Consider the following 11,815-nt stretch of genomic DNA (forward strand, 5'->3'; position numbering starts at 1 on the left):
AAATCTCTGGGTAGTGTCTTATCTAAAACCCAATCTGCCTTCTGAAAATTCCTTCCGAACCTAATCTCGTTAAAACTCTCTACCGTCATCGTCACACAAACACTTAAAATAAAAATAGACGGATGGCGTGGAGAGACTGGGATCACACTTAATGGAATATTTGGAGCCCACATATTGTTTATCTCAAAATGTTCCTCTTGGTAAGAGTAGTTGATTCATGTAAAAATGGGGAGAAAATATCGCTTATTCTATTTATTGCTAGTTTAAGAGGCAATAAACCAAAGCTTACATAAGACCTTGCTAAAAAAGCTTGTGGGGTTGTTCCTTATTACATCGCATGTTTAAATCATTCACATGGGACATTAGTGAGGTAATTGTCACTAGTTATTGTAGTAAAACTCCCGCAATAACCTAAGTCACTCATGTACGGGCAAACAACTGAATAAACTTAAGGGAGACATTATCTTATTATTCTTTGATCGTATGATGATGAAATTTCACCATATATGATAACTACAATGAATATAATAAGCCCTTCAAGAGTGTATACTACATCGAAAGTTACTTCAAATATACAGCTAATACATATATATATAACATAACTGACATTATTAGTTATTCTTACATGAAGAACGAAATGTGACCATCCTACAATTATGCATCATTTATATGATTTTTTTTTTTTGAATCTATAGACTTGTTGTAAGCTTTCAAAATTAAATTTCGCCATAGAATATATAAATTTGTTAAACAGGTAAAACCCTATATTGATTATGGCGGTGTCATAAGAAAGACTATAGTCGACGGGTGGTAGAGGTCGAAGGGACCGTTGTCGTGCGGCTGTGGTTGGAGAGATTGTAGTTGGCAGACAACTGTGGTTGGAGGCACCGCCATTCCATCGATGGAGGTTGGAGGGACTATAGTCGAGTGTCGGAGGGATCATAGTCTGGCAACGGAGGTTGGAGGGACCATAGTCGAGTATAGCTTCGAGATTCTTCAAGTCTTGGAGCTCTCTTGATCTCTAGTTCAAGGTATAAGCCTCCTCCTCAAAAGTCCTCTTCATGTAGAGATTAGAAGTTTATTTATAGATTTTGAGAGGGGCATGCTATTTGAATATGGAGAAGATCCGAGGTAAATTCAGAATGCTACATCGGATGGCTCATATTGATCCTCTCAATTATAGAGCATTCATTCAACATTTGGGTGTCTTAATGTTGTCATCACTTAGTATCTTAATGATGTCATAATTAAGCGATCTCAGCCTTGTTGGATTTGTCTCGTCGAGCTACTTGATTCAACTATAAGCATGTCATATTCAAAAGTCATTTGATCATCTAATTAATATTTTGAAATTTCTAAATATGATTGGAGCCATTGCTTTTGACCCATTTGGGTTCAGATTGGATCAATTTTGGTATTGTTTGATTCGTCTCATCAAGACATTCAATTTGACTATGAGTTTGCTTATTGGAGTTCAAATGATCTCAAATTTAATATTGAAAGTTTTCAATTTTAATATGCCTCAAAATTCATGCCTAATAAAGATGTATCAACTTTTAATCAATTGTTTAATAGATAGTAAATCTTCTATAAATTAATCTTACGAAATCATTTCTTGATGAAATTAAAAATATAGGTTAAACCACATGAATAAAAATTTTATATCAATATAGAAAATATGCAAAATAACAAAATTATTGACCTATGAGCATTTTATGTTAAGTTAATAAATCAGACACATCAATATAACAAATTATTACACCCAAATAAAAAATGTATATATAATTTTCTTAACTCCTCCAATTGGATGAAGAAAAATTCGAACTTCTATCATTTGACTATTTCCAAAATCCTAACGGATAATGCCTTAGCCGACAGAATATACCCCGCCGCTCTCTCTACAAAAATTCATCCACACGGCATTAAAAAGCTAAAAGGTTGCAGCAAGATTACAGCTTTGGTCCTCTTCTCGTCCGATTGGCGAATTGGCTACCATAGGGTTTTTGTCTCAGTGGAGACGATGAAGTTTGGGAAGGATTTTCGGACTCACCTCGACGAGACGATGCCGGAATGGCGGGATAAGTTCCTCAGTTACAAGCCCTTGAAGAAGCTGATCAAAAACCTTCAACCAGACGGCGATGAAGGAGCCGACGGCAACCCCTGGTTCGGACTCGAGGAATGGTTTGTGCGAATCCTTGATGAGGAGCTCGAGAAGTTCAATGATTTTTACGTGGACAAGGAGGAGGAGTTCGTCATTCGCTTGCAGGTGAAACCTTTTTTTCTATCTTGGATACGTGCTATTTGAACTTCTCCGATTTAATTCTCATAATTGAATTGTTATTGTGATTGTGGTTTTTTTCTTTCTGTACGTAAAGGGGATCGGAATCTGGGATATGGCTTGTTCTGGGTTGTGGCTGTGTTGACATTCGAGATGAAGTAGATAGCTTGGGGATGGACTGTAGGCCGGTTTAAGATTGTCCCTTTCGAAGTTTGAATTGATTTAGTAAGATTAAGTAAGTTGTTTATAAATTATGACTTAATATACCAAGTAGAGAGATGTGTAGGAAAAATGCCTGGGTCTGTGTGCTGTGGAGCTTTACAGAATGTATATGCTTGGGTTTTCTTTGTGTCTGCCAATTTTTTATTCGGTGAATTGCATGGCTGAATGGACTAAGAAGATGAATCTTGAGTTTTCTGTATCTGGACATAACATTGAAGAAAATAACTTGAGCTACATATCTATTAATTGATGATATATTCTGCTTTTGTATTGTGAAGGATAGTTATAATATGTTCAGCACTGCTTTTGTTTCACGTTTCAATTTACTATAATGTCTTTTTGAGGCACTTCAAACCCCATACCATCTAGCTTTTGCAGTTACCATAATTTTTTGTGTTGAAGAGTGTCCATCCAGCAATATATTGGGCTTATCTTGGGCCTCCCCCTTCCCCGACACACTCACTCACAAAAATCTATAATTTTGAAAATATGTAAATAGGCTAGGATTTTAAAATATATCTTCAGTGCTCCTTGAATTCTTCCTCTATGATTGTCAACCTCCCCCTGTGTATAAGCCTGCTTGAATCTTCCATGATGAAAAGAACACAAAACCCCTTTGACTTGTTCATAAGAGTGAATAAATAAAAGAAGCATTGTCCGGGTGAAATTGTTTTGCAGATAAAATTTCTAGAAACGTTGTATAGTAGGATTATCTATGGTTTTCTACATAGAATCGAATAAGGATTAGTCCTTATTATTTTAAGCTGAAAATAATTTAAGATCATTTAGTTTCAAGTTATTGAAAGTAGTTCTATATCACTAGCTTGGAGCTTATATGTGCCATTGCTTGTTTCTTGGATGATGTAGGGCCCTTCCCAATTTACAGAGAACTTTCTTGTATCATTGTGCTTCCTTAATACTTCAGCCTTTCCAAGAACCTAAGTTACTCGGGAAAATTTGTTTAAGCCTAAAATTTGAGTTTAAAAATTTTATAGTTTGAGCTTTATGTCTTATGATTCTCTCAATAGTTTATAATCTTACGTATCCCAATAGATCTAGCATATCAAGCATTGTTTCATCACTCTTGCTGAGCTAATCTAATATCTTCTGTAAAGGTAATGGAATGTTTTCTTGTGTTCTAGCATTTGGGTTGTAAATCACCATTGGAGCTATTGCTTCACATTCATAGGCACAAGAGAATGGAGTATCATTAGTATCATTTGAGGGTGTTGTTCTATAAGCCAAAAGAATAGAAGTTAGTTCATCATCCCAATTTTTTTGTTTTTCAAAGAACTTCATCTATTAAAATTGAGTATGCCTTTATTTGTAGCTACAACTTTCCCATTTGTTTGTGGATGATGAATTAATAAGAAATTCATATTGACACTATTGCTTACACAAAATTTAATAACTTTTTATTGGAGAATTGTGATCCATTAATCGTGATGATTGCAATCGATAGACCAAAATGAATGAATATTTTTGTCACAAGAAAGTAAGTGCTTCTATTGTTGAGAGAGCTAATGCTAGTTTTTCTACCCACTTTATATAATAATCAACTAATACCGAAAAAATGCCTCAATTTAGATATCATGAAAAAGGGACCAATGAAATCCATTTCCCCACAAGGCAAATAACCATAAGAGACTATGAGTTGAAATTTTTGACTTGGTGAATGATTCTTCCATGATATTGATAGTTTTGCACTTTCTTGCATAGCTTTCAGCTTTTGGAATGGTTTCACATTCCCTCTTGTAGACTTCTTTGAACTTGTGGATAAAGTCTCATCAATATTATCCTTAGGTGGATTTTTTTAGTAAGCCTTCATTTGAGATGAAATACCTTATTGATGTGTATCGTAAAGCTTGGCCACTAACTTCATTTTCTAGCAAAGTTCCTTGAAAATTGCAGTTGTAGATAGGAGTATGCCAGCACTCACCTTAAATGAGCAGCATATTTTCCTCACTATCAATATAAATGCTCTAGCTCGCAAGTTGAAGTGGCATGAAGATTGCCATATTTTGTAAGAAGAACCACTATGTTTTCTTCTTGAAAATTATGTGCAATTTGATATTTCTAACTTTAAAACTTTAGCTTGTACCTTTTTTATATATCACATCAATGTAGGGATTATATTTCCGTTGAATATGGTTCATTATGAGTTCAAAGTCACTAAAGATGCTTAAGCTTTTTGCTCCAGCATCATTTATGAGTCTGACACTAGCAAGGAGAGCTTCATACTCAAATTGGTTGATTGCTATTTGAAGCAAAATCTTAGCTGCACATTAGAAAATTGATCCTTAAGGAATTTTTAGGACATAGCCTATTGAAATGATGATTTCACTAATTGCACCATTAGTGTGCATTATCCATTTTATCTGTTCTTCTTGGCCTTCTTTTTTTTTTTTCCATTTTATCGTCACCTCTATAAAGTCAGCAATTACCTAAACTTATATTAATATTTTCAATAGATATTTAATCTCACATTCAATGAGTTAAATATATTATTTTATGAAGAAACTTGAGCTTCTTAAGCACTTTTTGGGGAGGAGTGTCAGTCACTCCCTTGATTTGATGAGACTAAAAATAAGACATCATGAGTTGTCTAGAAGCTGGTATTGGTGTTAAGGCTAGCTTGTTAAGATGGTCCTCAAACTTTATATATATATATGTATTATATATATATATATACATATATATATATATATATTCTTTCATAATAAATGAGCAAGTTGAGTTTGAAAATTATATTCACATAGAGAATTAGTTGTCATCTTTTATAACATTAAGTTTTACTTACTAGATTCAATTAAGTCGCTTTGAATGGTGACAATATTATTAGATAGGGGAATTTGACAGTAATATGCCTCGTCAATTCTATTGGCTTTAAAGAGTTGGGTGAAGGACAACCAACAATGCAATTGTATGTCAATGGTGTTCTGATAACCTTGAAATCGACTAGCCTTCTCAAGTAATATTTATATACCCAATGACTTATGGGGTTATAACTCCGCGAAAACATCTTTTCTTTAGAAAAACCGACTACTAACTCGTCAAATTATCTAAAATTTTGATGACATCTCATCAACAAGATAATAAAACTACTATGTTAACTAAACTATGAGTCTCAATCAAATTCTCAATACTTTGAACCAATCAATTATAACAATCACAATTATTGCATCATTATAGTTGTTTAATACAATAACAAATCATTATTACTAAAATTAAAGTGGGGTAGAGGCATAGGATGCATTGACCTCATAAAAACTTAGTTTCTTTAAACTACTTAGTTGTATAGCTTCACCTTTAGCTCCTCTTGTGATTACATCTGACTTACTTTGTCCCTTTGCCTAAGGATTTTCTTAGATGTTTGTCTTGTCGACAATCAATAAGAAATTCTTTGTGATGGCTCTTTTTAATGAGCTTCTGCAAGAAGGCTTTTAGAACTCAGCATTTGTCTGTATCACGGCTATAATCATTTTGTTACATGTAAAATGTAGTATTATTGTGACCTTTTACTAACCGATTCATAGGCGTCAGCCATCTAAAATACTCCTTATTAGTGTACAATGATCAATTCAAGAGTGGCAATTCAATATCTTCATATATAATTAGAGGAAAGGCTAGATGTTCCCTCTTCAAATCATGGTTTCTCTGCAAACTGACCTCCTCTTCAGTTGGAGAAAATAAGTTCAATAAACTTTCTTCTCAAAACAAGAAGAAAATGGAGTCTTTTCTCATTTTTGAAAGGGACGAAGACCTTTTAAGAGTATATTTAGTATCCAAATCAAATTCCATAGTATTAATATATACTCAACTGCTTTGCAAAATAATTTTTTCAAGGACTCGAGAGGGTTTCTGAATACAAAAAATATGGATGTTCTCGAATGAATTCATAAGATAAGGCAGCCTTTGTTATTGATTGGTCACATTAATGGCATCATGTGGTGCTTTGTTGAATTGAGCCACATGCCTCTTCAAAGAGTTCGAGTTCCCAAGAGGAATTTGAGAGATTGTAGGATCATCTCATCTCAAACCTTCTTCTCCAATACTCTTTAATGGCGCCATGGGTATAATTGAGATTATTTAGGAATTTCAAGAATTATACATGAGTCTTTGCAATTTCTTTCATGGTTGACCAAGATCCGAAAGTAGGCAACTCTTAAATAGTCCCTCTTAAAAAATAAAATAAGAGTTGAGTTATTACCATTGGGCCATCAGCTTAAGATTCTGAGTTGATGGATCTCCATCCATTAGTATCCTAAACTTTACTTGAGCCCCATGGTGCTAGACCCTCTTAATAGAAATCTACTAAAAATAACTTTAGGGGCTACATTGTTAAAGATGTTGGTTGCCCCTAAGTGAGTTATTTTACTCGGCTGTCATAAAAGAGTGTGGAGGTCATATGTCTTTATTTTACTGCATAAATGTAGCAATTAGCAAATGCATTAAACACAGAAGTAATATTTCATGTAAGGAAACATTTTGTAATATGATGCTCAGTCAATTTCCTGTGTTCATGTCATATCTCGTTATTTTACTGCATAAATATCGCAAACGCATTAAACACAGAAGTATTTGAATATATCATGTAAAGAAACATTTTGTGATATGATGCTCAACCAATTTCATAAGTCCTTTTTTTAATCACGTATAATTTTTATTTCATTTAAGAAAAAGGCAGATGATTGCTCATTAGCTTGCTTTGAAGCTATTTTTCACCACTTTTGGTTCGACAAAGAAATTTTAGAAATGTAATTGTGAAACTTCAACTATGCTGGTCTCTAAGTGGATATTTTTGGTACTGGAGCGGATTTGCTGTTAGGATGGTGCATATAATCTGGAATTTAGATATTCTCTGCAAATTGAGAATCAATGGGGACAAGGACTGTCTATGCAGTGGAAAGGTCTGCCAATCACTGTGCATCTTAGTTTCTACTTATTGCATCATGGAAGTTTCTGTATGGTCACCTTTAGCACTCCACACCTCTTTCTTAAAACTACTATGACGTTGTGAGTGCATGCTCTTCAGTCTGGTTCTCTAGATTCAAGATGTTGTTAGCTAGCTTTTTTAATGTTCAAGCAGCTTTGAAATGTGTGCACCTTTTCTCTATTTCACATAGCTTGTGGCAGCAGATGAACCTAGAGAATGATACTTTTGAAATTATTCTATCAACTAATCCTTGCTTGAATTATCTGAATCTTTAACCCTTTGCATGGATAGTTTGGTGAAAGTGTTATGTCACTGGATAGCGGGAGCCCGTCGTCCTGCTTAAACCATACGAACCAAAAACCGAACCTAGCAAAAATGTTGGGTGGGAATCAGCAGAGCAAGGAGGGGGGTTTGGCCCCCTTTGTGGGGCCCAAGAAAGCTATGATCCAATATGTAAGAAGGAGAAATAAAGGTAGAAATATTTAGGAAGGTTTTAATTAAAATTGTTAGAGAATTAATTGGGGAAAGATATTCAAATTTGAGAGGAAATCATTTAAGGAAAAAGTGTTGATTTTGGAGGGAATTAGGGGAGCATATTTAGGGCTAATCATAGGATTATTTTTTTATTGTACTTGTGTTTGCTGAAATTAGAATTTTGTAGATTGTGAGGGCTCTTGCTGGCGGCTAGGGATTTGGGAGAGACAGATCTTCCTCTCCAATTGAAGATCCTAATTGTATCATGCTATTTTCTATCATATATCTTGTAATAAAAAGAGTCGTGGTGTGTTCTTCTTCCTAATTTCTTATTGTCGTTCGCTAGTTTCGGCTGAAATTACATCTACTTCCTATTAGAATGGTACCTAGAATTAAGTATTCTGATTATCTTGTTATTAGGGAATTAATATATTGGGTGGTTGTCGCTTTGGATCCTATGTCAACTTTATATTTTCATTAGCGTCTGAGAGGGCCAAGACATGTATCATTTGTTTTGCTGATGTTGATTCTGAGATACAAATACATGTATGGGCGTCTGTCTTTACCTTATATGATTGTTATTAACAGCACTACTACAACTTCTTAGATTCAGCTTTATTGTTCCCTTTCACAGCTATCATTTCTGTTGATTTTTTATCCATGTCTATTTATATAACCTGGGTTTTTAAAATATTTCTTTTACATCTCCATCCTTGTTTATCTTTTTGTTGCAAATTCTGCAATGTCCCGCACTAGCTCCTTTCTGATGTTGTGTCGAACTTATGAAGGTTTATTTTTTCTACAGTCAACAAAATCATGTGCTTACTAATTGTTGGCAGGATATTTGTTCTTCCCTGCAGTAATTTCTTCCATAATTCTGACACATCAATTAGGATCTTTTCAGCCGGTCAGCTTTTTTTTTTTTGGGGGTAGTCTATCATGTATTCTCAAGTTTAATTGTAAGATTTTTGACTTTATGACTTGGCTCTACCAGACATCCTCAATTTTGTATAACAAATTAAGCCTATAAGAATGCTGAACAAAGAAAATCACTTTTCCTGTTTTTCTGTTTATTGGAAGAGAGCTTGGGAAGTCATTAATAAGACTAAATGTTTTATATATCTTGAGTCTATTATTCAAAGTGATGGTGAAATAGATGAGGATATTATTAATAGAATTCAAGCGCCTGTTGTGTGATAGAAAAGTACCCCTTAAACTTAAGGGAAAATTCTATAAGATGGTGTTGAGACCTGCAATGTTTTATGACACAAAATGTTGGCCATAAAAGAGAAGCATAAAACTAAATCGAGTGCTGCAAAGATGAGGATGCTCAAGTTGATGAGTGGCTTCACTCTTAGAGACAGAATGTGAAACGAGTATATATGTGAAAAGGTTGGAGTAGCTCCAGTTGCAGATAAGATTAGAGAGAGTCACCATAGATAGTTATGAGAGTAGATGTATTAGATTTAGCCTATGTTAAGAAAGGTAAAGGTAGACCTAAAAAGATTTGGCTAGAAACTATTAGAAATAACTTTTTTTTAATTAAATTTAAATGAGAATTTAACTCTTAACAAAAACACTATGGAGTAACATGACTCATGTAGCCAACATTACGTAGTGGGATAAAGGCTTGATTTTGTTGTTGTTGTTGTGTACTTGGAGAGAGACACTGAAACCTCTCTGGTTAAAACAACTTTAATGTAAGCTATTACTTCTACTGGTGTTTATTTGAAGATTTTTTTATATCTCAGTATGCTATATTATACTGGTTTTTAAATGATTTTCCTGATATTCAGTTAAAGTTATGCATCACTTCTAATTGCTCAGCTACAACCATCATATGCAGTACTTTCAATGTTTAAACCTCTTTTTATAAACATCATTACATGTTGATTGAATTTATTTTTTATTCGTTTGCAATCCTTGCTACTAAGTTGGACAAAATTCACAGATTCATATGTAGAAAATTATGGATTGACATGTATTAAGTATTGTTCTTCCATTATCTATCTCTGATTAAAAGAGAAAATCTTATTTTTTAAGTGAGAAAATGGGACAAAAAACTGTAATGAATTCCTTTTTCCCCCTATTTACTCGTTGATAATTGTATTTATAAATCTCTATCATTGATAGAGATATATTCTAATAGCACAAATCTCTATGCAAAATGAGTAGGGCATAAACCGTTCCTAATGGAAAACTCTTTAAGGAATTACTTGCTTATTATTTTGGTCCAGAAAAATGACCCCTGGCGAAGTGACACTTGAATTTTGTGCTAGGCAAAAAGTAAAGAATGTTCTAAACCTCATAGAGGCCTCGCTCATGTAATTTATTTGATTTGGCTCTTTCTTCCACATTTTTAAACCTTTCTTCCCTACTTTTTGGTTGCACCTGGGTATCATGGAACCTTCTAATATAATTTACTCTGCTTATACTTCATCTCTTTGGCAGGAACTCAAGGAAAGAATTGAGAGGTTGAGAGCAAAACAAAGAGGAGCGTTTACATCTGACACTAAGTTTAGTGAGGAAATGTTGGAGATCCGTAGGGCATTTGTGACCATCCATGGGGAGATGGTGCTCTTGAAAAACTATAGCTCCCTAAACTTTGCAGGTATATCAGAAATTTTAGTACTTCAACTCCACTCAAGCTGTAATGAATAACAAAAGCAGCAGAATTTGTCTTGTGTGTTTTTTGGCAGGCCTTGTAAAGATACTCAAGAAGTATGACAAAAGGACTGGAGGCTTACTGAGTCTTCCTTTCACTCGGCGTGCTCTTCATCAACCCTTCTTCACTACAGAGCCTCTCACGAGGTTAGTCGTGGAGTGCGAAGCCAACCTGGAACTCCTTTTCCCCATGGAAGCTGAAGTCACTGATGCAGGCTCGTCTGAAAAGAAGATTGCAAGATCAACCAGTAAGAACAAAGACGCTGAAACATTATCCCTAAATGAGGATACTGACGACATATGTCGAAGCACACTAGCTGCAATGAAAGCAATACAGGGCCTTCGCCGAGCCAGTTCAACCTACAACCCCCTATCTATTGGACAGTTCTTTCATGATCAAGATGATTGTTCAGCTGCTGTAACAAGCGAGAACTCTGGTGGTTCAAACTGCCAGAGCACTTTACAGAGCAAAGATGTTGATCAAGGGAGTGTAAATTCTGGTGACTAAGTGATTGAGATCATGTCTATCATGATTGCAATGGCATTTTCCGTTAGGATAGCCATATTTTTGTGGAAAATTTGATTTTATGCTCATAGAATGTATGCTCTGAGCGATCATTTGCTGCTGACAACTGTACAAATAGAGTTTTTCTCATAATAAGTTTGAAAAAAGTTTTAAGGCTGCTTCTTTTTTGGTTCTTTTAGAGAGATTTAGCAAGTTTACATAGTTTCTGAATATATAATTCAGAATTTTATCCTGCTTGAAGAATGCTCATCTTGTATCGTATTTATGGGTGGGCTTATGAGATGTCTTAGTGTTGAGTTTCAATAACACAACAACAACATCAAGTTTTTGTCTCACCATGTGACGTTGACTACATGAATCTTTTTTCTCCATTGTGCATATTAAAAGTCAAATTATTGTTTACATCTAATAAAGAAATATCATTTATAATATTTTCTAACCAAGTCTTCTTAGGTCTATCTTTATCTTTCTTAATATAAGTCAAATCTAATAACTCTACTTTCCTAACTAGGTCATCGGAAGGCCATCTTTTTATGTGACCAAACCATCCATGGCGACTCTCTACATATAAGCTCCTTTTGTATCTTATCTCTAAGGGTAAAGTCATTCATCCACCTGAGCATCCTCATCTCTGCAGCACTTAACGTATATCCAATGTAACAATTTTAAGCCAAAACATTTTAATTCAATTATGACCAAATGTGTATAATATCAG

The 11,815-nt window shown here is 34.4% G+C and overlaps 1 protein-coding gene across 1 annotated transcript; it reads left to right on the plus strand.

Moving 5' to 3' along the window:
• Window positions 1-1,918: 1,918 nt before the first annotated feature.
• On the plus strand, window positions 1,919-11,262 carry LOC110092153 (SPX domain-containing protein 4). Its single transcript, XM_020816566.2, has 3 exons — window positions 1,919-2,266; window positions 10,362-10,521; window positions 10,610-11,262. Exons 1-3 carry the CDS (start codon window positions 2,021-2,023, stop codon window positions 11,080-11,082), a joined length of 879 nt encoding a protein of 292 aa, XP_020672225.1. The 5' UTR covers window positions 1,919-2,020; the 3' UTR covers window positions 11,083-11,262.
• The last annotated feature ends 553 nt before the right edge of the window (window positions 11,263-11,815 follow it).

This window comes from Dendrobium catenatum, unplaced genomic scaffold (assembly GCF_001605985.2).
Source record: "Dendrobium catenatum unplaced genomic scaffold, ASM160598v2 fragScaff_scaffold_665, whole genome shotgun sequence".
Classification (NCBI taxonomy): domain Eukaryota; kingdom Viridiplantae; phylum Streptophyta; class Magnoliopsida; order Asparagales; family Orchidaceae; genus Dendrobium; species Dendrobium catenatum.

Coding starts and splice junctions, on each gene's coding strand:
- LOC110092153 (XM_020816566.2), top strand. CDS start 2,021: ATGAAGTTTGGGAAGGATTTTCGGACTCACCTCGACGAGACGATGCCG. Junction 2,267..10,361: donor AGTTCGTCATTCGCTTGCAG/GTGAAACCTTTT, acceptor TCTCTTTGGCAG/GAACTCAAGGAAAGAATTGA. Junction 10,522..10,609: donor TAGCTCCCTAAACTTTGCAG/GTATATCAGAAA, acceptor GTTTTTTGGCAG/GCCTTGTAAAGATACTCAAG.